The sequence below is a fragment of the Haliotis rubra genome, unplaced genomic scaffold (genome assembly GCF_003918875.1).
Source record: "Haliotis rubra isolate DU_JTF1 unplaced genomic scaffold, ASM391887v1 Scf35, whole genome shotgun sequence".
NCBI lineage: Eukaryota > Metazoa > Mollusca > Gastropoda > Lepetellida > Haliotidae > Haliotis > Haliotis rubra.
In genome coordinates, this window is record NW_025767024.1 from 1,835,735 (window position 1) to 1,863,562 (window position 27,828).

At 39.3% G+C, this 27,828-nt stretch overlaps 1 protein-coding gene across 1 annotated transcript in view; it reads right to left on the bottom strand.

The window, feature by feature from the left end:
- Positions 1-12,636: 12,636 nt before the first annotated feature.
- The window catches only part of LOC124284997 (homeobox protein Hox-B4-like), a 43,763-nt gene continuing 28,571 nt past the window's right edge, over positions 12,637-27,828 (bottom strand). The window contains exon 3 of the mRNA XM_046721137.1: positions 12,637-15,483. Coding sequence (XP_046577093.1) covers positions 15,206-15,483 — 278 coding nt within the window. The 3' untranslated portion in view covers positions 12,637-15,205. The remainder of the gene's footprint in view (positions 15,484-27,828) is intronic.

The window sequence follows — 27,828 nt, forward strand, 5'->3', positions numbered from 1 at the left end:
GCTTATAATGCAGTCGACATCTTACCGGTTTAATAGGTTTCACCGGTTTGCAAAGACTTCTTATACGGAAATGAGCGTGTAAGGTTTTACGCCCCTTTTAGCAATATTCCAGCAATATCACGACGGGGGACACGAGAAATGGGCTACACATTGTACCCATGTGGGAAACGAACCCGGGTCTTCGGCGTGACTACTAAACACTTAAACCACTCCCCTATTTAGATGGAAAAGGTTTTGTCGCTTTTATTTGTGGAACACTACGTAACGTATGGAATGGTTATTAAGGTATTTAGTAAATAGAGTTATTAATAGAACAATCCGTGATGTTTTTTATGTCGGGGGGCGTTGGGGTAGCCGTGTGGTTAAAGCATTTGCTCGTCACACCGAAGACCCGGGTTCGATTCGCCACATGGGTACAATGTGTGAAACCCATTTCTGGTATCCCCCCGCCGTGATATTGCTGGAATATTGCTAAAAGCGGCGTAAAACCCAACTCACTCTCCCACTTTATATGTCGATGAAGGATAATGCATGCGATCGTAACTTGATATATTTACACCCATTCTTTAACAGTGGGGGCGGTGGGGTAGCCTAATGATTGAAGCGTTCGTTCGTCACGCTGAAGACCCGGGTTCGAGTCCCCACATCGGTACAATGTGTGGAGCACATTTCTGGTGTCTCTTCGCTGTGATATTGCTGGAATATTGCTAAAAGCTGCGTAAAACCATACTCAGTCAGTTCTTAACAGTGGTAAGATGTGTGTTTCATATCTGAAATCAGAAGTGGAGACTTAACCAGTAAGACTGGTGTTAATATGGTGGCTTGGGATTGTGTGGCTTGTGCTCATGAAGCAAAGGATAACGCATGACTGTGCATTTCTTAATCTCAGTTTGCTCTTGTCAGTGTTTCCATTTTGTTTGGGGTACTGTTTTAGAGTAAGTGGGTGTATGCATGAGTGGGTATGTTGGCTGAGTGAGTGAGTTTAGCTTTACGCCTCTCTCAACAATATTCCAGCTATATGGCGGCGGTCTGTAAATAATCGAGTATGGACCAGACAATCCAGTGATGGACAAGAATTGGGAACCGATGACATGTGACAACCAAGCCAGCGAGTCTGACCACCCGATCCCGTTAGTCGCCTCTTACGACAAGCATGAGTTACTGAAGATCAATTCTACCTCGAATCTTCACGGGTAGCTGAGTGAGTGAGGGTTGGAGCTGGAGGTCTATTTCAGCTATTCTTGCTATATCACGAAACGAATTACAATATGTATGACTTGCTATTAATGACTTAATTGAAAACCCGACTACAATTTAACACGTATTTACTAGAAAATGCCTTAATGCCACTTCTGAGTATATAAGATTTATTTTATATCGTTTATATATGACAGGTATGTGCGCTTAAACACACATACATCAGCGCACTAACCGGACCTGTCTGTTCTGTGCAGTTTCTTAAAGGGAACCTATTATTCACGTCCTCGTTGTTAACATGTCAAGGTACAGTATTACAGGTGTGTTGGACTGTCATATTTGTTGCTTGGCGTGTCAACACACCTACGGGGGCTAGATGGATCATATTCTCGCATAGTAGGACTTCCTATGTGGGAGTTCAGGATTAGTCGAGTTCCACCAATAGTCGTCCCCAAGGACGATTTAATGGATCCGGTAGTCAGACCCTGCGATTTATTATATCCTTGTTCATCTTTTGTGGCAGCGTTGGTGACAGAACATTATTAAATCATCGTTTTTTTATTTTATTGCTATCTGTAGAGAGTCCGGAACGGATATTGTGAGTGAGTGAGTGAGTTTAGTTTTACGCCGCACTCAGCAATATGCCAGCTATATGGCGCCGGTCTGTAAATAATCGAGTCTGGACCAGACATTCCAGTGATCAACAGCATGAGCATCGATCTGCGCAACTGGGATACGATGACATGTGTCAACCAAGTCAGCGAGCCTGACCACCCGATCCCGTTAGTCGCCTCTTACGACAAGCATGGGTTACTGAAGATCAATATTCTAACCTGGATCTTCACGGGTCACGGATATTGCAACCAGCAGCCTACGCTAGTCGGTCAAAATTGGTGACATGTTTAATGGCGTGCATCGTATCCGGGTGCCTTGCTGCTCATGATATCAATCACTTGATTATCGGGTCCAAACTCAATCAAAAATAGGATTGTTGATTGCGTCGTAAAACACCTACACACGCATACACCATATCAATAGCTAAATTACAAGGCCAGACTAGTTCCCCAGAACCCGGGCAGTGGGGTAGCCTAGGGGTTACAGTGTTCGCTCGTCACGCCGAAGACCCGGGTTCGATTGCGCAATGGGTACAATGTGTGAAGCCCATTCATTGTGTCTGGTGCCGTCATATTGCTGGAATATCGCTAAAAGCGGCGTAAAACTAAACTCACTCACTCTCCAGAACCCCTCCCGTCAGTTTTAGACGATGAAAACAGGAATCGACGAGGTGGACAGTATATATTCTATATATAATACGATAATGGTTTGCCTAAACCAGACTGTAGTATTTACAAATCTCATGGTAACAAATGGAATATTGACACCATAAAACAAAATTCACTCACTCACTCCTCGAACACCCAATCGTCTGCATGAAAGTATAAAGAAACGTGGCTCTTAAATGTATGCCAACTAAATATACTACCAATAAATTAAATACAACCCAATTCCTTATACTAGTATTACTAGATATAATATCTCAGATTAATTATAGTAACATGATTGAATAGGTTGCCCTGAACTATTTAAGAAGTATTTGAATAAAAATCTATTCCAGAACAATTTCCTTTCAGATGGAAATTTTGAAGACAAAAGCACTGGCATTATGTTTTAATTCCATTGTCGTTATCATTTTACACGTTTTTAGGAACTAAATGTTATTTTTGGATGATTTAATGGACGAATGACATTAGGGCCTTGTAAACGAAGATTCACCCACAAAAACAAAACTCAAATAGGAAAAATACATGACGCAGTCATATCGTGTTAGTGAGGTGTCGATGATGGCTTGAGCCTTCACAGTACCTGGCGCTAATGTAACTACAAATAGACACAATAGTCAGTGTTCATCCCAAACTGACTACATCATCCTTTTGGAAATTAACACAGAAGATGAAACGACCCGCGGAATATCATCTTTTTACAGGCCTGTTACTTCCTCGTTATCTATGGGGCAATTTACACTCACGTTTCTCTGTGCATAAAACACCAGACATCGGTGGCAATGTCTATTTCAAGTAGTCGCACGGTGTTCCTTTCAGAAGTGGAACATATAGCTTGTCTATAGACGTCAATCATTCTTCTCTCGCTTAGTACGTGAGCAAAGTCTCGTCACGACGCAACTTTGCATTTAAGTGTTTACGGGGCTATCAACTTAAGCAAAGAACATGCAAGGAGATTCAAAAACGGTCTCGAGAGGGGTTCTTACAGCCTCTTTGCTCGGCAAGGAGAATCAAGGCACGTGTTTGCTATCATAGGCAACCGTCAACACTTGATGTTAAGTTTTACATCTAAATAATCGTGATCGTTAACACTGTTTAGGGGCGTGGCTTGGAATTATAAAGAGTTAAATATCGGTTGATGCCGTCGAAAGTGGCATTCGTAACCAAAGAAATGGAATCACGATCATGCAATTTTCCTCAGGCATGACATCTCAGACAGAACTTCTCGGGAGCATCCGCTTTCTATTTCGATGTGAAGGATTGTGAGTAGAGGTCCGACATAGGAAACGGTATTGTAACTATTTCTACAGGCGTGGTTTTCTGTGTGCAGATATTATGTATTTTAGACATAGAAAGTCAGTGCAAGAATACCCAGTCTTGACTATCCTTAAAATCAATTCCGTTTGGAAAAGGGAAAAATTGCTGTGGAAATTGTAGGAATGGATCACCAAATAGCTGGAATCACTATTTAGCCATAAGGGGAGCGGTGCGGTAGTCTGGTGGTAAATGTGTTCGATTGTCTCGACGAAGACGCGGGTTCGATTCCAAACATGGGTACAATGCGTGAAGCCCATTTCTGGAGTAAAGGTGGCGTAATACCATATTCATTCACTCGGTGATAATGCAAAAAAGATATTGTCTTAAAATTAAGATAAAGGGCAATTGGTAATTTTTCCCCCTAATATTTCTGCAGAACTGATTTATCTTGACCCTCCGGTTTTCAGTTCTGATATTATATAAGTTTTGTGGTCTGTGACATCCTTTCCCCTATATTCGGGCAGTGGGGTATCCTACTGGTTAAAGCGTTGGCTCGTCACGCCGAAGACCCGGGTTCGAATCCCCACATGGGTACAATGTGTGAAGCCCATTTCTGGTGTCCCCCGCCGTGATATTGCTCGAATATTGCTAAAAGCGGCGTAAAACCAAACTCAGTCAGTCAGTCCCCTACATTCTTTGATCTGTTAATCACGGCAATGTAACCTTGGCGGTGGCGCCAAGGCCTGGTCACCTTGGCGGAAGAGAATACAGGACACTGTCAGTAGAACCTTTACCCTCAGAACCTAGAACTTGGGACATAGATCGTAAAACATAAACATGCACCTGGACCGTAGAATGTAGCCCAGGGACCCACGACCATGGAACATAGACAGTGGAGCCAAAATCGTAGAATCTTCAAAGTCCATGGAACTTGCACCGAAGATGATGACCCATGGTACCTGGACCGTAAAACGAAAACCACTGAGCCTCAACAATACGTCCTTGACCGAACTGTAGATCGTAGAACATACACCGGGGAGCCTATGCCTTAGAACCAAATACCATGTAACTTGAACAGAACCATGGAGCCTAGACCGTAGATCAGACCATGGATCCTTCGCTTTAAATCAAAGCCCTAAGAGCCTTAATACACGTAAACCCTAGACTGACTGACTGACTGAGTTGAGTTTTACGCCGCTTTGGGCAATATTCCAGCAATATCACGGCGGGGGACACCAGAAATGGGCTTCACACATTGTGTCCATGTGGGGGGAATCGAACCCGGGTCTTCGGCGTGACGAGCCAACGCTTTAACCACACGGCTACCCCACCGCCCCTAAACCCTAGATGGTAGAGCAAGGAGTATATAATAGAACGAATACATTGATGCTTAAAAAGATGACCTATGATTTAAAAAAAAATTAATTGTTTAACGCCGCACTCAGCAATATTCCAGCTGTATGGCGGGAGTCATGATCTATGACCAAAGATCCTACACAGTAAACACTACATGGTACAGCGAGGAGTGTAGAACGAATACAGTGATGCTTACAAAGATGACATATGATTTGTTGTTGTTTTTGTTTAACGCCACACTCAGCAATATTCCATCTATACGGCTGCAGTCATGATCCATGACCGTCAAAACCGTGCCTCATCGACTTCATCTCAAATAGCCCTCATGCGCTCTTTCTAAAAATACTCGTTTAAAAGAAGTAATTAAATTTGAAAGAAGTATTTCCTCATCATGTTCCCGAAAAGCATTCCTTAATTCTAAATCTGGAGTTTAAAAGAACACTCTGGCCGGGTCAAATTGCCCCATCTCGGGGGAATGAAAGATTCTATAAATTATGTCTGTTTTGGTCCTTTTCTGTCTATTGAATTACCAGAAACGTCCATTTTCATAATGAACATCAATGTATTCTATTGCGAAGAATTAACTCAATGGCTCCATGGTAACGTTTTAAATATGCTAGTGGCGCGCTATATCTCGACTGAAACTGTTGTCCTCTATCGCCTCATTTGTCTTAGTTTTCGCGCACTGTGAGACCCCAAGAGCATTCATTTACCGATTTGCAAAGAGCTACATGCTGTGTTTGTCACTTAATACAGCTTTTACCTCATATAGATACGAATGAAGCAAATGTTTATGTCCTACTTGTGCTGATTCATCAAAAACGGCATGCTTATAGACTTGCTAAGCCTGTTGCGTAAAAATCAATACATTACATATTAAAAAGTGTTCCAGAGGATTACGTCATGGCATATAATAAATGTCTTGAAGTTGGGAATTTTCGTCCTCATATTTTTACTGAATGGTTTACCAGGAGTGAATTAATTTGTTTTGTGGACATTTGCCATACATGCTTAAGCTGTTAATCTGGTCGTCACGATATGGCTGAAATATTGCCGATGTGACGTTAAATTTTAACTCACGCACTCACTCACTGTTAATCTGGAATAAATTGTGACCGTGGCACCATGACCTTACGCCGTAGAAAATAGTCTGGAGAATAAAGATCAACGACAGTGGATCTATCCTTACCGTATATCCTAGACCACGACTCCTGGTCTGTAAATCGTCGATAATGAGCCTTGACCATAGAGCATAGACCGAGAGTGAGTGAATGAGTTCAGTTTTAAGCCGCTTTTAGCAATATTCCAGCAACATCACGGCGGGGGGACACGCTTTAACCACTGGGCTACCCCACCGCCCCTTCGTAGACCGAGAAGAGTAGACAGTGTAACATAGACCAGACTAGTATATATGCCATGGTATCTAGAGCATATGTAACAGCCCGTGGACCCTAGGGCATAGAACATGAACAATGAATCCTAGAACGTAGATTACAAACAGATGATAACTGCAGAGCTTCGGGGTTTAATTCAAACGTTAGCTGACGCGAGGTGCTGTAACTAGAATATTGTACAAAGGGGCGTTAATTCGCTTGCTTACACACTTGCCTTGACTATACAACATTGACCCCGGATCCTGGTTCGAGGAACATATACCGAAAAGCCAAGACCGTACAACATAGACATTGAAGACTACATCGTACAACACAGACCGTTACGCCAAGACCGTACAACACATATCATGATGACTAGACCGGACAACCTAGACCCTAGATCATGGGTCAGAGAACATAGACCGTACAACACAGACCGTAAAGCCAAGACCGTACAACACATATCATGATGACTAGACCGGACAACCTAGCCTAGACCCTAGACCGGGTCAAACATAGACCGTAGATCACAGATCGAAAGAACATAGACCGTACAACACATATCATGATGACTAGACCGCACAACCTAGACCCTAGATCATGGGTCAGAGAACATAGAACACAGATCATGATGACTAGACCGCACAACACAGACTGTCAAGCCTAGACCGTACAACACAGATCATGACGACTGGACCGGACAATCTAGACCCTTGATCATGGATCGGAGAACATAGATCATACAACAGAGCCTCTGGATTCTGGACTGAAGAACATGCACCGTTGAACCCTGACCGTACACCATAGACCTTCGATCTTACACCGTAGAACACAGACCTTGAATCCTCTACCGTAGAACACAAACCCTGTGTCCTGGACCTTACAACACAGACCCTGGATCCGAGACCGTAGACCGTAGACCGTAGACTGTGGAACCTTGATTGTCCAACGCACACCGTGAAGTCTGGACCGTACAACACAACCCCCTGGATCATGGACCGTAGAACATAGACCGTTTTGACCAGACATCACAACACATACCTTGATCTCTAACTTGTCTCCTCGACTGGTCCATATGTCTCAGCAACTATGTCATGTTTTAGATGCAGCAAAAGGCATCACTTATATTCACGACAGAAACCGTCTCGCAAGTTACAAAATGCTGATGTGGCGTTTTTAGACTGAGTGTCAAAACGCAGACATTGGGGACACAGCCAGCCTAGTCTGTGGCGCTGAAATTAAAATTAAAAAGTGCGTCTCTCAAACGTGACAGGGAGTACGAGTTCGAATCCATGTACCATGATAATATTCACACTTTGTACAACATTAAGATCAGCACCACTTTCTACCGGCTTTCTTGGCACAACAAGACCCGTGAAGATCCAGGTTAGACTTGATCTTCAGTAACCCACGCTTGTCGTAAGAGGCGACTAACGGGATCGGGTGGTCAGGCTCGATGACTTGGTTGACACATGTCATCGGTTCCCAATTGCATAGATCGATGCTCATGCTGTTGATCACTGGATTGTCTTGTCCATACTCGGTTATTTACAGACCGGCGCCATATAGCTGGAATATTGCTGAGTGCGGCGTTAAACAACAACCAACCAACCAACTTTGCACAATAAACCGATTCTCCCGGCCCCCAAAATGGCCTGTCGGAATATTATCAAGTCAATTTCATTATTGCGGAACAAAAAATGCTCCAAGTAATCGTACATCCTACATTCTAGGTGATACTCGATTCAAAGACGCTACCAATGTTGTGATAATTGTGATACAAATATGCTCAAACCGAAAGCACGTGAATGGTCACTAATACAAGGGAGACTATATAACGGTTGTAGATTATCCCTGCTAATATGCAAATTGAAATGAACATGTTTTGGCCCGTGTCGCAAGCCCAATGTGAAATAAAAGCGACATACAACGTTACGATAATCACAAGAGATGTCCACTAAAACAAGCTTAAGTCTCTTGTAATTTCCGAGGAGAGACTGGAAGGGCAGATTAGCAGATTAAACGGATGCACTACATGCATATACAGTGAACTATGTTTATAACGAACACGCTTATATCGAACTGACGGGTATATCGAACTGTTATGGGTCCGACTACTTGCGGTATATTTCAGTGTAATACGTTAACGAACTACGGTTATGACGTTTTTACAAAAGCTGGTGGTCCCTTTGAATTCGATATAACCGTAGCTTATTGTAATACTCGAATATATACTGCCTGATCCATCTGTTGAGTTCATTGTATTTGTGTTAGACCGAAATGTCTAGCGGAATTTTGCCTGGACAATGAAACGAGGGTCTCTGATTTTAATTCGTTATAACCGAAGTTCGTTACACGCGTTTTGACGAAAATATTCGGGAACAGGTCGAGAAAAAACCGTTCGTTATATATGTCAGTTCGTTAAAAGCGTGTCCGTTATGAATGTAGTTAATTGCAGTTCGAGATATGGAAGTTCGAGTTATGTATGTTTACATCTATCTTTAAGTGAGACCCATATCATTACTATGTGTGTAATCCATTGGTTGTCAACTGGTTTCGTTGAGGTGAAATGAGATCAGCCGGTTCAAGGTTGTTTCACTTATACGGCGGGGCGGTTCGGTAGCCCAGTGGTTAAAGCGTTCGCTCGTCACGCCAAAGACGGGTTCGATTCCCCACATGGGAACAATGTGTGAAACCCATTCCTGGTGTCCCCCTAAACTCATTCACTCCCACTTATATGGCGTTGTGCATGCAAGTGCGTGTGTGTGTGTGTCCTTTTATTTCTACTGCCAGTTCCATACTGCTAGCCCACTGAAATACCCCCCCTCAAACACATTATACTGACTCCGAGGCAACCAGTTCTTCTTGTATCCATTAATGCCGGGCCCCAGGCAGGGTAACATCAAGTTTCATATCTTAACTTCTTTTAGTGTGCCGAACCACCACGCTTCCACTCTTTGTGTACATATTACATAAGTGTCGAGTTAGGCAGTATGGTCAGTTAATGTACCGCCTCCTTGTATACTCATAAGGGGCGGTGGGGTAGCCTAATGGTTAAAGCGTTGGCTCGTCACGCCGAAGACCCGGGTTCGAATCCCCACATGGGTGCAATGTGTGAAGCCCATTTTCTGGTGTCCCCCGCCGTGATGTTGCTGGAATATTGCCAAAAGCGGCGTAAAACCAAACTCAGTCAGTCAGCCAGTCAGTCAGTCAGTGTATACTTATAGGAGTGCGGGTGCGGCAGTTCACCTAGTATCATAAAGAAATCAGATGATTTTAACTAAATTTGAGTAAACTATATAATGGGTTAATGTGTGTAACATGTAATGTCTTTTCGAACACAAACACATGCTATCCAGGGCAACTGCACACTGTCGCTGACGCGTCAAACTTGGAATGTCTTCCATATGTCCACCATGAGACCTGAATGAACAAGAATCATTTGGCGCTCCCAGAAAGAGCCAACTCGGCTGAAGCTCAACTGTTTCTAAAATTAGACATCAAAGGCTGAGCTGCTGGACTATTGCTCAACATAAAGCCATGTTGACTATTGGAAAGTTGAAGTCACCCTTTTGTCACGGAGTCCAGACGGGAGATTTGTGTCACTTGAATCTTTACACATAAATCTAAATATGAAGTTGACGACACGATGACACTGGTCGCCGTTATCTTTAGTTCAGGTGGGTTAATCCTCAGGAAGATAATTGACAATATTACCAGTGTTGGACGATATCGATATACCTGATCCTCAAGTTTTAATTTTTGGGGTAATATTCCCTTTGTTTGGTTGTGCCAAGTCGAGACTGCATTGCAATACGTATGCATGTAAAAACCAGATTACCAAAACGTGTGTGTGTGTGTCTCAGAGTCCCTGAACCACAGTATTTTCCATACTGCCTTGCCCTCTCTGCAACGCGAAAGCTCTAAATGAAGAAAGTCTAGATTCCCTAAAACTATACATATATTTGACAATTTTTATGCAGCGAAATGATAACATTCTTAGTGGAAATCACACCCAGTGCTTACGTAATACATTTCAGTTCATGCCGAATGGTACTTTATTACAATATCAAGTGTTTCCAAATATGCCGTTAGAAACTGTATTGGGACGGGAATTATGTTATGCATTAGAGGTTATTGTGGTAAGTTCTGAAAGCGCAAAATGCGCGGAATTGTAGTTTCGACACATTTCAAAAGCGTTTATCGAAAATACACATCTACGAAAGAACACGTGGAAACATACTGGGTCATGCATAAGCTTTACTGGCGTTTACCTCGCCTTCGTTCAAAGGATGGAAATAGCTGGATTAACGTGAGCTGGAATATCTTCTATAAAGTTAAGACCTGTCCTTGTCAGAATATCAATCGTAATGTTGTATCAGACGTCAGCCCGGTTTTGTCCTTATGGTTGATGTCCATTTCAGCGTATTGATGCAAGACGAAGGGCGTTGACTGATACATGTGTCTGTGAGGCCGACGTAACGCTACTGGCGTGTGACATTGAATCATGAGTGAGGCTTTATTACGTAACTCCTGCACCACGTCACCTAATACCTGAACAGATCATTTTAATATTTAGATTTCCCTCAAACAAAATATTAACACCATCAACCACAAGTGCCCTTTCTCGTATTTACTATTGCTATACAGGTTCCTCCAAACACGTCCTGGTTTGATATGTGTTCCGGTAGGATTTTACTTAATGATTTAAAAATCGAGTTGAAAAGAATTAAAATAGAAGCAATGTTTTAAAACTGAGATGAATAATCGGAACATTTCAGTCAGTGATCAAAAGATGAGCAACGCGACAATTGTGTTGGGTCTATTTAAAAATAAAACGACAAAATGTTTTCCATGATAATGGAGACCTGTCTTAAGGCTTCGATTCCAACCGTACATGAAGATGGTACGCGAAATGGATATTTCAAAACCTGAATTTCTTAGGACCACATTGATGTGCGATACTTGAATATGTTGGGAGACTTTTGAATATGAAGAATTCACAAACTTGTTTGATTTGCAATTAACGAACTAAGAAGCAGCTTGCAATGAATGAATGAGTCATACTTTTTATCATTATGCGATTTAGGTTGTCAGTGGAAACGGACTGACTGAGTTTGTTTTTACGCCGCTTTTTGCAATATTTCAGCAACATCTCGGCGGGGGACACTAGAAATGGGCTTCACACATTGTACCCATGTGGGGAATCGAACCCGGGTCTTCGAGGTGACGAGCCAACGCTTTAACCACTAGGCTGCCCCACCGCCCCAGTGGAAACGGAAATGTATATATGTATATATATGTACACACCAAGAACGACATCTCACATCAGAATATCATTAACGGAGGAGTAACCCTGATTATTAAAGTGCCTTCATTTGTTAAGTCACTATGGTCACTGCATTATAGTAGGAGCAATGTGAGTGTAATGTAGATCTACATGTGTGATTAAAACTTCAGCAAATGAAAGTACATGTAAATATGTGTTTAAATATATGTGACAAATGGGACAGTATGTGTTTATGTGTGAGTGAGTGAGTGAGTATGGTTTTTACGCCGCTTTTTGCAATATTCCAGCAATATCACGGCGGGGGACACCAGACATGAGCTTCACACATTGTACCCATGTGGGGAATCGAACCCGGGTCTTCGGCGTGATGAGCGAACGCTTTAACCACTAGGCTACCCCACCGGCCCGTGTTTATGTGTGAATACAATACAAACATGCATGCGAACATACATACATACATACATACATACATACATACATACATACATACATACATACATACATACATACATACATACATACATACATACATACATACATACATACATACATACACATACATACACACATACATACATACATACATACATATATATATATATATATATATATATATATATATATATTCACAGACGCGCACATTTATAGAGACACATACACATTTCGAAATGTACATTTTCTCTGTGTGTAGTTTATATAGAGAAATATGTATGTGCGTTCGCACATATAACATTGCAGCAGAGTAATGTTACAAATTATCAACAATGAAATGGGTGTGGCTCAGACCATTACCCGTGTTAGTTTTCCGCGGTTTTCTCCACAGTTTCCCAACTTCATTGACTGGATCAATGACAAATATATAAATACAAAACAACAAAGTCAATGAGGTGTACTATTTTATATGGCACAGATGAAAACAAGATGGTACGCATCTAATTTGACGATGAACGGTCGCTGCACTGACGCCAACTACAGGAACGATATCATACAGCCACGTGACAATAAAATGTCTCCAACTACATCTACAGGAAATATACTTCCTTACTCACTTGTATCTTATGTACAAAATTATAAACTATTTTATTCCATTTAATAAAATTAATTTTGTCGTATCGAAGTTTTGTTAACTAAGCCATCGAATATGTGATCCGGTTGTTGTGTTTTAACGCGTCACCATTTGATTTTATTCAATCAGTACCAATTGTTTATAAAATAATTAATATTTGGAAATATTAATTGGTGATAGAATCTAAACCAACACCTGTTGACAGTACCATTTCATTATTTGTAAAATATTCCCACTTGACATGCAAAATATTGCAACCATAACCGAAAAAACATATTTCCAAGACGACGTATAATCTACCGGTGAAATTGTTTTCATCATATTTCGTTTTATTCCAACGTTAATTTTAAATGAGATTTTCATAAAATCTTATATAACTTATACATTGCTTCTTGCCAAGCCGAATTCAGAGCTTGCATTGCAACCCATGGAAACGGATGAGCAAGTTTTTCAAAGTACATTTCCCGCGATATATTCGAGCACTATATGGCAACTACAAATTAAGTGCATGTAAGTTACCATGGAAACGTGAAAAACACCATTTGATACGTTTTTTTCATAAAATATACACAAAACATCACAAATGATCAGATGAATAGTTTTTACCCTGGTTAAAGATGCGCCAAGTCCCTTTTTTTCTTTTCATCATAAAAAACGAACACTTACCGCGCCTTACAAAGACATGAAATCAACATGATTTCTCCATTGGTCATTGCACTGAATATATTATGCCTGAAATTGACATTGTGGATTGTGTGGCTTTGTACATTCCCACAAAACAACGCGACAAAATGCGACATGTGTTTTGTGCACATCATTCTCTTCATATGGCCAAAGATAAAAGTTATTTTAACACGTTCAACCCTCACATCTTACACAAAATAAAAACATCTTATTATTTTGAGGATAAATATCATCAAAATAATTTTAAAACTGTCTTTTCCAGAATTTCAATTATCAAGCAATCGACATTTAATCAATTATTACACTTGAAGTGAAGTTACATTTTATGATATGCAAGAACAGAGAAGGGTTCGTCTGAAATGGAAATGTGTGTAGCTCGTTCCGCGTCACTCATATGAATTAATAAAACATTTAATAAATGATTTAGTGACGTAATCCTAGTTCTGTCAAATAGACCTTTATGAATTCTGAAATCCATCCGATGTATGTAAACCCGTATATTGAGTATATATAGTATAATGTTTAGAACATCTATAATATTCAGTAGCACTAAAGATTTCGAGGAATCATATAAAAAATCACTTTGGTTTCAACGCTGAATTGCACATATCGTTATCATCGCGATTTACCTATCTACACTTGAATACCGTTCAAACTCACTCATTCAGCTAATGATATGTCGATCTGATAGTTTATATCATATTCACACTAACTTAAATTAGGTCTTGCATTAAGCAATACCGCCATGATTACAATTAAAATAATAATAATAAACATACATACTTTTATCTACAACATCTTCATCCCAGCTGACCGGGGTTAACAACAAATTATAAAGTACACGAATATTATAAAAAATCAACATATTTCTTTAGATAATCTTAGTTTGAGTTAATGGTTAAAACAAAACTGCATATGTGAAGAGCCGGTATTATGCAGATTGCAAATAATCGATTTGCATGTATATGTATATTACTTCAGGTGCATATTTAAGTTTTCAACTTAGTACCAACATCAGATCTAGTTTCGTTCAATATTTCACAAAATGATTTATCACTTACTGTTTTTTAACATGATTGTCTGAGCTTTTTTGTGTTATTATGTCAATAAGCAAGACGTGTAACAAGCGAGCATATTAACTACAGATGTTACCGTGGTTGTTTACGAATTTTCAGATCACAAAATTACTTCTACCTGATATCGAATGGTACATAACACAAAAAGTGGGTTTAGTCTTAAATTGGGCCATGACATCTTTGGTGTTTAATATGTTGTTTGGCTGTTGGAAATGCTTTTGCAACTCGTGTAATTACATTAAATGTAACTCGCCCTTCATACAAAAACATGACAAGTCCTAACATAGAGAAACGTTGTCGCAGTCAGCTTGAGAGTATGTACATTTACACATAATGTATGAGAATTACCCATTTTGACCGAGGCAAGTATCACAAAGAGTTGCCGCGTCAATTATGACGTCACAAAGCCATTTACCCTCCATTTATCACGTGACAACATCACATGACAGTCTTTCACCACAACGTGCGCGGCGCCACGAGCTGCACGTGCACGTATCGTCTGATTTGTGGGTGTCACGTGACGTATCTTGCACCACATGATAAGTCAGTCGGGGCTACAACCTCGCATGGTTTTCCCGACCTTCGGGTGTCTTATTTGATGTCATAGTGACGTATGTGTGACGTCATTACATACAAGCTTTGCGTTCCTCTGCTACTTTCTCGAGAGCATTCGCAAGGTTCATGTTTTTGGCAATGTGAGAGAGTTTGTGCTCTTTCTTCCATTTCATCCGCCTATTTTGGAACCAAATCTTGATCTGTCTTTCTGTCAAATTCAGCGCATGTGCGATCTCGATTCGGCGTCTCCTTGTGAGGTACTTGTTATAATGAAACTCCTTCTCGAGCTCGAGCGTCTGATGTCTTGTGTATGAAGTACGTGATCTCTTTGTCTCGCCATCGTTGCCATCTGAAATGGAGACAACACGTCATAATTTATACGAAACGATTTAATGTGTACATGAAAAGGATATGAAATTTGTTTGAGGAAAAGTAAATCAGTGGCAATAACATATGTCCCATACATTCCATATTTCGACTTTACTGAGTGTTTTCAGGCGAACAATTACTCTGCCTTTGCATGTATTTGTGACTGTTGCCTTGGCGCAGGATATGTTCACCTTTCTGCAACATCTTCACGTCACTATTTCATGGTGATTCGTTTTCGTAAACACATGCTCGTAAAACTAGAATCGACACTGTTTATAGCAGAAATGACAACAAGAACAGCTTGCACCGTTTTGATTATCATTTTAAAGCTTTTTGCCACATAGGCCTCTCTCACTTTTAATTTTCCCCTACAAAATCTTCATTTTTATGAGGATAGACTAAACAAGAACATGTTTTATTATTTAACATAAATTAGAAACAAACACACTTAAAATAATATGTAATTAAAAAATTGAAGTAAATCCAAGTATCCAATATCCAAGTAAACAAGTGAATCGAGTTTTTTCTTCCTTTGTAAAAATACAATAAACATGTTTAAAATACAAAATATATAAACAAAAGTAAACAGTCACCTGACAGGAATGTTAGAGATATACATTGTGTTTATTACAACAGAGGACACTGTTAATTTCGCTTTTTTAAACAGATGAGTAAGGCAACTCAGCTGAAAATGTTTACATCATGAAAAAATATAATAATAAGTTCTGATAATATATTGATTCCCAAACTATATTGTTTATTGTTGCCCACAGCCTGACGGAGACTAATATTCGGTCAAATACTAAACCAAATTCGCAAATCCACTTCCCAGTGACTGCTAATTCCATTTTTGCGTGAGAAATAGATAATGGTAAAATAGACGACGAACTCCCAGGGGAACTGCGTGTGTTTGTTTCGAGTGGCAAATGTGAGGAGGTATGCGATCACCTGTTCGCGTACACCTTCATCACTATTTCAAAGAGATTCGTAAACAAATAAGGTATGATGTTGCCGGAATCCTGCAATTGATTCCGCTTTTAGCAGAGATTTCTAATGGTTACGGAATGGGTTTGGTCTCATCCATATTAACATTTCTATCGTGATAGCTTGCTGTCAGGTTTAAAAACACATGTACGTTTTAACAGAAAAAACATTTTCCTATGTACTTTTAATTTATATATTTTTTTTTATTAATACAGTTTTAGTTGGTACAGAATGAATACATTAAATGACGATGAATGACCTAGGACATTTAAGTATTTTTTAAGTTATATCATCGTCTTCGGGTGTCACGAGTAATACTAAAAAAAAACCAATAAACAGAACACTATATTTTGAAATATATTATCACAAGTCTATTTCCAAGCGCACTGTGCCGAATTATATATGAGCGTACGCTATCAACTGAAGTCATCGTCAGTTTCACTTTCAGATCGTGAACTTACAGACTTTGCAGATATATGTTGAACTTCAGTATCGTATACACAAAGAGCGAATAAAAAAATTCACGACTTCTCGGTAAAATATTAAAACGCGTACGATGGTTCACTTAATGTGAAAACTGATAGTCATTTTGATATTTTCACTTACTGTCATTTTGAAATGTACAATGATATTAATGCTTCTGAGGAAATGAACACCATGTCAAATCCTATAGGAGACGCGGATATCTTTCATATGACAATTTTCGTGAAAGTTAGAAAGCTTTTCAACCACTTGTGAACACATAATACTAATTATAAACAAACTGTCGATAAAGGGCACACACGTGTACTTGCGTTCGAGTAAAATATAGTACAGTGTCATAAGACGCTTTTCGCAATGTTGTACACTACATAGATAACCTGTGTCTTTTTGAAAAGTGATTTTTGCAAATATTACCAAATCGTATTTTACGAAACTTTGAAAACTAAATTATTTGAAATAAGGACATCATATCTATAGACCTTGTCTCCAGGCCCACTTTTGTTACAAGACAAAACTGAACAACTGGAACATGGAGTCAGGCTGGTATCCAGGCTGTGCTGTTCCATGTTTTCACCCCCTTGTAATAAACTCTGCTGACGTTAGCTCTGCTGTCTGTTGCATTATTGTTGCATTGACGATCCACTCTTACTGTTGAGATAGGTGGGAAGCGAAGGGGTGGCTTCCGTGGAACAGCACAGCCTGATGGGCGAACTCGTAGTCATCTTTTTTGTTACAACAAGGGATTGATGGGACTGGGGGTACATACAGGAACACAGGGAGGAGTGTGTGTGTGTGGGGGGGTAGGGGTAGGATGTGTAGGAGTCGAAACAAGGTCTTCGGGTGCATTTGAAGGATCATCCATTATTCACGAGCCCGGATCCAAACTGTTCCATTCACTATCGCAGCTTTTATTTATATGTACACTCGAATGTTGATATCGCATAGATATTGCAAGTATATTTTCACGTTTTATCACTTTAACACAAAAATATATTCACAGAGCTATGAATGTAAAAATAAATTATTCTTTTCATATTATTTCCCCAATTTCTCCACCATCATTTTTCCCCATCACGAAAGTGAATATGAAAGGTCCCAAAGGACCTGGGTTGATCTGAAGCACTGATGAATCTTCAGATCTGAAGCATCACTCGGGTTAAAAAACTGCTGATCCGTACGAAATTATAAACACAGAAATTACAATTTTTGCCCTAAGCAATGATAAGAAAAATGTCAATAAGTGCGATTATTCGCACCTGAGATCGCGTCGTGTCACTGGGACTATGGTTGAGTGCACAACTCACGAACTACCACAGTAACTTGAGTGCGGGCCAGGAGCTGGGTATTAATGAAAAGACTCGCGCCACCGATCTCATTGTCACGGAGTGTCGCGCCGAAACCACTACCGTCGATCTTATACACCTAAAGTTTATACCATTGTGTTTGTTTGCTTAGGATATTGTGCGGTGGCTGTGTGCTCCATAAGACTTAATTTACCTACATGTACTTCTAACGTCAACGTTCAAACTGCCTTCATAATCATGTACATCACTAAATTATTTATATTTAAATTGTAATTTTAAAATGTACTTCTAACGTCAACGTTAAAACTTCCTCTAAAATCAGGTACATCACTTAATTGTTTTTATTTATATTGTAATTTTAAAATGTACTTCTAACGTCAACGTTAAAACCTCCTCAATAATCATGTACATAACTTAATTATTTTATTTAAATTGTAATTTGATGATTCAAGGCAACGTAGGTTTATCATTTCAGTTCGGAATGGTTACCTTAATAAGTAATAAAATATATTAGAAAATTAAAATAATATTAGAAAATTATATGACAAACAATGATACATTACGTATACCGTAATGAATATACGTTGCTCATTTTCATACGTATGTAATACACGGTTTTCAAGCTGACCGTATTCCAAGCTGTAGAGTCAAAGGTACTTGTGCACCCAAGTTGGAATACTATTAATCATAACATTTATTGCTTCGAGCAAACAGAAGGAAGCGGGATAAGTGTAGAAGCTAATATTAAACAAGGACGGAACAAAAGGAATATGTTTTTTCGTTATAGATAAAAAATGGACGATTATGCACCAAATGTATCACATGATGAATAAGTCTCCACACAGATAATGTATTTTGTTCTTATTACGCTGGTGTGGTCAATTTGTTACTAATAATATATTCACTGTAATAAGATGATTTATTCCGAAAGCGAGCAACAACGACAGTATGATGTTGGATATTGAATTCTTCTCTAGTTCCTGATTAATGATCTTGCACCTATGAAATGTGTTACCACGTGTGGCAGAGAACGACGCGACAAAGAGGACGCTATTCCCGTACAGAGGTATCTATCTAACTCTTCGTAAATCAAAGGGGATAATATCTGATGATTGATGCCAATTGCTATCAACAAGACAACTTGATATGCCTGTTCAGGGTCATTTCTTGTCAATTACAAACGTTTATGCTAGTTTACATTATTCCGCTATATCAGTGATGAAACGAAATCGACACGTTTATATTGCTCTGAAATGGACGTCCACTCCATTGGAGCTAATAAACAATGTGTAAATACCAAGGAATCAATTTCATAGTATGTACCAACATATCTCGTTGAATGTAATGTACAACGATGTACATTTCACAAGCTGGTGTCCAAACCGTAAACAGTTTTGTTTATAGAATATATACTCATATCTAAGGGCCATCAGTATGACAATTGCAATGATATCTCTCTTTGGCCAGGTATATGTTTGTTGCTTTTATATAAATAAAACAAAAAATACAAATTATCAGAGTTAATTACATTTTGGAGAAAGTGAAAACGGGCAAATTAGCACTGAGGAAATGAAGGGAACACTGAATCAGGCAGTCTCTCCGAGATTCTAGATGTGTGTAATTCAAGCGTTTTAATCAATAACTATCGGAAACAGGATGGGAGTGGAACCATGTCAAATTATAAATCACCATTTCAGCAGACAGAAAAAGTGAAAAAAAACTCCAGCTATTCAATTATGGATCTTACACTGTGACGCCATGTTCACCTAAGATCAAATTCGGAATATCGATTTTTAAAGTCTCTTATTCGATACAGCGTGGTTAACCTTTACGTGTTGCGAATTCGAACAAAATGGATGTCAGACGCTTTAGGTAACATCGTTAGAACTCGTTACTACCATGTTTGCTTAAATCAGCAAAACGAGTGTACCATATATATAACGGGCATACACCTTAACGAATACCATGTAACCATCAACAGTGTCATAGTATTTGAAAGAGTATCAAATCATGATTTGTTGTTTAATTTTACTGATTAAAACTTCGAAATCGAATTGATTTAAACACTGAAAGGACACAATCGGGCGTTTTAATAACATATTGGGAAACTACATCTTCTGAAACGAGATACTATCATGTACCATTTGAAAGCCATGATAACGTCGCTCATCAAAGAGATTTATACAGGACTAAACACGATTTAAATGAGTTCTCGTTCAGTAAAACCTAAGATTGCTTTAGAAATTAATTTGATGTTTGGTATGCAAAAACGAGTGATAAAGTTTTATTTGAACTGACAAAATCTTCGTCTTTTTGACGTTTTTAATCTAGGAGTTCGACCGCTCTTCTTCTCTATGCAAATTAGCCAAATTGCTTTTACCAATTCGGCGTGATCTGGCCGTGATCTTAACAATTATTTCCCAGTGGGAATTCTTCCTACTGTTATTTTTTTCCCGACGTCGTGTTACTACGGCCAAACGCAACCGGTCATGAAGAGTTTCAATTTAAGAGAATACATTCATCAGGCCCACGGATGGCAGGAATGTCGTGATAAATTCATCGCCCAAAATTACAAATTTCCTGACGAAGACAGGAACGCGGAGAAAGAAATCGGGGTAGCGAGGAGTTCAATTTGGTTGAAATTCAGAATCACCGAAGACAAATACCCCTTGCTGCAGCAATCAACGATGTAATCTATTGTTACCCATGCTTTGTCCGATTCGCTGAAACTTCACTGTAGATTATTGGCAGAGCGAGAAAGAAAAATGTATTTCCCTCGTCCAATCAAATTATTGTTCCAGTCGAGTCATCACTGGGGCTAAAGGCGAGTGACAAAATGTTTTCCTTGCTTGTTCGTGGTTGTGGTCCCCAGACAACAAAGAAAACGCATTAATTTTCGTTCATTTTCTCCCTAAGTCTCCGGCACCGTTACCAATATCTCAGCCTGCCATGCGACAAGGTACAATTTGAAGCGGGTCCTTCGAGAACTGGTTATAACGAACGGACGGTTGGAAATATCCTTCATGCCTTGCAATATCATCAACTTTACACTTCTTCGTTCCGTGTCGCTTTTGCGCAGAAAATGCGTTTCTTTTACCTCGCTAACCTTATTGTCCCTTTTTCTTGTCACTTTTTTTTCACAATTATTTTCTTGTAATTTCGCTGTGAACACCTTATTTTCACCCCGCGCCAATTTCCCTTTCAAAAATCTATTATTCTTCGTTAGAGGTCGCTTCTTTCGGTCTAAAACAGTCGTATTAAAATTAGGTTTGGAGGGCTTAACTATTTTATTTTTTGTTCAATTAAAGGCAACTGAAAATGTGAGTTTGTCACGTGAACAAATGAATAGTCGGTGGACGTTTCTGAGTTGCTTTCAGGTTTAAACTAAAGTTTGAATGTTTGTCTGATACAAATACAACATTTCAACTTGGCTTAAGATACCACGTGCCCTTACCGTTAGAACTCTGCACGTCATAAAATAAGCTGCAACTTTAACTTGACAAAACAAATGACTTTTATTAATGTCACCCTGTATTTTTAAACAAACACTTATGCTTTACTCATAAAGCATATTTGATGAGTTTTAATGCGAACTTCGTTCTGCGTGATTTTCATCCAAGACAATGGTAAACTTTACCCCTTGGGAGGGTTTTGATGTAATGACGAAATGTCGGTTACCGAGAAAGCAAAAATGTTATGGAAAATGTTGAGAATTGTCTGATAACCAAGAAATATGCATGGTCGCTATTTGCTTCAAATGACAAATTTATATATGCTTGACGCGATATGGGAAAGCATTCTCCGCAAGGAATACGATGGTTTAAGCACGACATGACAATGGTGAACAGGTTCACGTTATGGGTTATTACGAACTGTTGGAAGGTTGTGAAGATCGCTGTTGACATGAAAATGATGAACATTTGTACATGATGAGAAATGAGAATCTGTCAAAGTACCTTACCCCCTCCTTCTTAAGTGTATGTCTGACGTCTACCCCCGTATTACCCCCTTTCCCACTGTCCCCATCATATGCCGTCGAGAACTATAATTTTTAACACATCAGTAAGGAGCTCCACCCCTAATGCGTTTAGCCCGCCCAACGCAGGTATAGGATCAATGAACCTCTTGTCACTAATAATGATAATGATAATAATACATCACCTGTATATGAACCAGACAGATGATACCGCTCGATGTAAGCTTTGTTCTCAAGCATATTGCTCGTTCTTTATTGTACAACAATGACATCAACACAGTTTGGAAATATATGATTTGTTTGACTTGTATAACGTGGATTGTCTACTGCATGCATCCTCCATATACCTTCACGATAAAGAACCCTTATAGGAAACATGTTTCAAAATTTGTTTATTTGACTTTTGCTTAAATGCATTTCATTTCACATTTGCGTGTTTTGGATTTCGATTGATACCAAAATCGTCATGGCGCTTTGATTACGTCTGTTCGCTATTGATCTTATCAACTGTAATAATCATTGAAAAAAATATTTCGTTACCAACGTTATTTCAAAAATGGTACACACGAATAACCATTTCAAATCACGTACACATCAAGGTCTACAGCTTAGCCCGATGTTAAAAATAAAATGGATTTTCAAGCATAATTCTTAAAAAATCCGGAACATATTAACGCCCTCTCGTGTTGAAATATCAAAGAGGAATGGCGTATTTCCATACCATCCCCCCGCCTCCCTCCTCCATAAATCTTGCTGTGGTCTATCGGCTGAAATTAAGGTGATGTGAAATTGAACGCATGCCGTGTATACATCTCCTAATTTCTCATTACGGAAGCAGTCGTGATATGACTTACGGGTTTTTTAGATGATACCTTTTAATCCCTCGCTGCTCAGCCACTTCAATCAACGAATGTGATTTATAGCTGGTTCCCGTAATACATATAAGAGGCGAAGCACGATCATATCTTCGACGAGCGAAGGATCGATATTGGCTCAAACTCTTCCTCCGCCGTCAAGGTTCTGAGGGATGATGCATATAGGATATGTCTATGTACCATATATAAAATATTGAACTGTCTTTGTAAGATTTAACCATTGAATGATCGATCGACTTTCCTCACTGATATGATCATAGAAATGACTGACAAGAAATATGTGAGATGCTTTGGTGTGTATGAACTTGGTATGTTTCAAATGATAACATCAATGTGCTTTTGTTCTCATACGTCAAGTTACATGTTTAAAAAATTATGATTAAACTGACAGAACGATCGACATGAAGGGTCGACGTTGGACAGTTTGAAAAAATCCGATTGTGATCCGATCTGTTATCAGATTCAGAAGGATCGACCATGAAACTGGTTTAAGAACAGATTGGAAGGTTCACATGACTGACCTCAGAAAGGTAGACACTGAAACCAAAGGTTTCACAGGACAAGGAATGGTCGCGTGATTGGTATCAGAATAGTAGACATTGAAAACATGGCGTTCAACATTTACGATAGTGATGGTCCTACGATTCATATTAAAATCGTAAACATTGAAGGCTTCACAATATATTAACGGAACGGAATGATCGCCTCAAGAATGAAAAAGAATGCATTTGAACGTATAATCATTGAAACCAACGGTTTCAAACCGTAATGTGGGAATAGTAGACAGGCCCTGTATATGGTGATCACATTAAACTTGACCAGTGTGATTGGGGAAAGTAGGTTCTTTGAAATTCCGGATTTCTGGAATTCTACAGACGATATTCATTCCATTATTTATTCCTTTATTATCCTGTAACTATATCGTGAATATTCATTCCGACGTATCCCTGTTTTGTAATACATCATAAACACAATGTTACGTATTCATTGAATTGGTTGAAGCTATCAATAGTTGGTTGTGGTTATAATGGAAAGAAAGATAACGGGAATACAATATACATGATGTGTCTTTTAATATGTGTGACTGACAGGAACCAGAAGAACTCCCGAATTTTACAAATGGCTTCACGTAATTATATTTAATATGTCAGAGCCATTGCAGACTAATTGTTGTGAACAAATAAGATACTGTTAACTTGTTTTGAGCTTCACGAAGTCTGGACATGTCTCCCTCTGAAGTGATGCTGACTCAATGGTGAGATGATGATGATGATGATGTTTTTGATGGTGAGATGTGGTGAGGTTGGGCCAGTGTGAGCAATGGGATGATGGGCCCATTTGTATTTTAAACAAAACATCACAATAACAAGCTAAATGTGACGTGAGGCAACACCTCGAGCCATCAACAATAGATGGTGATGGTGTTTATGGTGGTGGGATGTTGTGAGGTTGGGCCAGTGTGAGCAATGGGATGATGGGTCCATTTGTATTTTAAACAAAACATCACAATAACAAGCTAAATGTGACGTGAGGCAACACCTCGAGCCATCAACAATAGATGGTGATGGTGTTTTTGGTGGTGGGATGTGGTGAGGTTGAGCCAGTGTGAGCAATGGGATGATGGGCTCAGTTGTATTTTAAACAAAACATCTCAATAACAAGCTAAATGTGACGTGCGGCAACACCTCGAGCCATCAACAATAGATGGTGATGGTGTTTTTGGTGGTGGGATGTGATGAGGTTGAGCCAGTGTGAGCAATGGGATGATGGGTCCAGTTGTATTTTAAACAAAACATCACAATAGCAAGCTAAATGTGACGTGAGGCAACACCTCGAGCCATCAACAATAGATGGTGATGGTGTTTTTGGTGGTGGGATGTGATGAGGTTGAGCCAGTGTGAGCAATGGGATGATGGGTCCAGTTGTATTTTAAACAAAACATCTCAATAACAAGATAACTGTGACCTGAGGCAACACCTCGAGTCGTCATCAATAGATGGTGATGGTGTTTTTGGTGGTGGGATGTGATGAGGTTGAGCCAGTGTGAGCAATGGGATGATGGGTCCAGTTGTATTTTAAACAAAACATCTCAATAGCAAGCTAAATGTGACGTGAGGCAACACCTCGAGCCATCAACAATAGATGGTGATGGTGTTTTTGGTGGTGGGATGTGATGAGGTTGAGACTGTGTGCGAAATGGGATGATGGGTCCATTTGTATTTTAAACAAAACATCTCAATAAACAAGCTAAATGTGACCTGAGGCAAGACCTCGAGCTATCAGCAATAGTTGTCATGGATACTCGTTCAGTTTCACCTTAAGCCACAAACGTAATGTCACACACATACCATTCACTCGTACTTGAAATTTGCTACCGAAAGTCACCGTTCGTATTCCATGTGCATAATATATGCTAACAAATCCTTGAAATATCATTAAAGATGACTTAACTTAAAGGACAATCGCTTTAATACCGTAAATCATTCGAGAAACCGCATGTTTCGAAGTATGGCTAAATCGAACTATTTCCTATTTCCCGGGTTAAAGAGGTTTCGATATGACTACATCCATTTTTGCATGTGTCGTGTAATCGATACACATCCGTTGTAATTCCCTTCACGCATCACAGTATATCCATAGGACACGTAGATCTAGCCTCTGTAATATTCCTTCAAACCAACGATGCCAAGGCATGTATGCTTTGGTCATATTTGTGCAAATATATTGGCATTGTTACAACAACTGTGTGAAAAAAAAACAATCAGAAAAAGACCATTATGCAAACATGTTTTGTTATGTCATCGACCTTAATGACCTGCTTTCCCTCTGCTTAAATCAACTTTAACAAATATCCGTCATTTATATCGTGTATTAGATGAATATATAGGTCATAAACATCTGAATTAGTTATGGTGCTGTGGAGACGAATTGGGGTATTGAACGAAGGATTCAATATAACAGCATCCCAAGATACTGAAGATGAGGCTGAGGCTATACGATATACCTAGGCTGGAATACACATTCTCCGTGGTTCGATCCTCATCAAGATCGCCTGTATCTGATCGAATCTGGCTTCCGACAGCCACGCCTGAATACACTCCTCCCAGACAGAAAGTCTGGCCAATTCCTCTATCATTTTACCCCGTTTTCCGGAGTTCTTTGGCGACTTGGGCGTAACGTTTTCAAGGGATACAGCACTTAGAGACACAATGCTACGGCGCCAAGTTAAACATTCTTCATGAATAACATTAGAAAATTGAATTCGTTTTTTTCCATATTTCGTATCTCCAGCCATCAGAGAACACGTATGAAAATATAACTGCGAATGGGTAGAAGTATTAATTAAGATGGAAAAAATCAATTTCATTATTTTAGACTGTGTTGATTGTGAAACCAGACCCAGTCATTGAGTCTCTCATTATCATGCAGATGCCATGATCAAAGTAATATATTGTCGCGTGGAGGCTCCGTTATCTCTTCCTGACAATAAGGAGTTGTACGGATAGCTTTACCTGTTCAATTCTTGGCGAGAGGTCCCGGATGATGTATCAAGTTTCGAAAAGTAGGAGTGTTTTAACAGCGGGAAGGGAACGTGTTGCATTTCGCAACATAATTACAGAAATGGAATAAATGGCTTCGCGTTAACGTGTAACTTTTTTTTCCCAATTTCGAGTTTCATTTCAGATCAATAATAATATCAGGTCAACGAATTAGTACAGAATTATATTTTCAAATGTAACTAATTTGCATTAATAATCAATCACATAATTGGAATTTGTTTTAATTTTCACAAAGTGATATTTTTGAAAGTCATGAAGAAATTTCAATCAGAAAGAGTGAAAAATCGATTATTGTGGATGACATTTTCGTCAAACAAAAATATTTTATAAAATTTAAAAATGGAGTACGCAAAATACTAACTATGATATCGTTCATGTTATTTACGACATATGTATCTTATCGTTTTCGAAAACGACACGTACATTATGCAGTACTAACTTATCGTAACGTCTTTTTAAAAAGCTCTTTTTCTCGGCTTGTCGCTATAAAAATCCACGGATAATATCAAACGACATACGATCTATAATATTTCAAATTTCTTTAACATCTTAAAACGCAATCATCGCAATTCGCAGCAGGCTGCAAACAACGAGGCGTCGTTGATATCAACGACAAAAGTCGAACGCCACTGTCTCCTAGCGGTAGGGTAAACCCAGCGAATTAACCGTTCATAAAACGGCTATCTTGCAGATGTACTAGAAAGATTGCAATCTCAAACGCAATAATTCACAAGATGCAGGCGAGTACCAATACATCACCTAAAGCTTTGTACACCCAGCTGAGTGTTATCCGTACCGCTAGCTCTGAAGCCGATACCGGCCCTGCAATAGCAGTATGATTAGTATCAAGTTTGAAGAGTAGACAAGGTGTCTCCTGTGAACGTGTGGCCAGTATCCATTCTCGCAGTTAACGAAAACCAAAGAACCAGCGTTATGTCCAGGCTCAAACTTAACTGGAAACTGGCGGGTTGTTTTGGCAATAGGTTTGTGTGGAAAATATGAGCAGGTATTTCATCGTCCTGTAGATGTGGGTGTACCGGTATTGAGCTCAGTAATGCGTTTCGGGACGATAGATATTATCCTTTGTTGAGGGCAACAAGTACATTTTGAAGGAACCTGGAAAATGTTATTTAGATTTTTAAA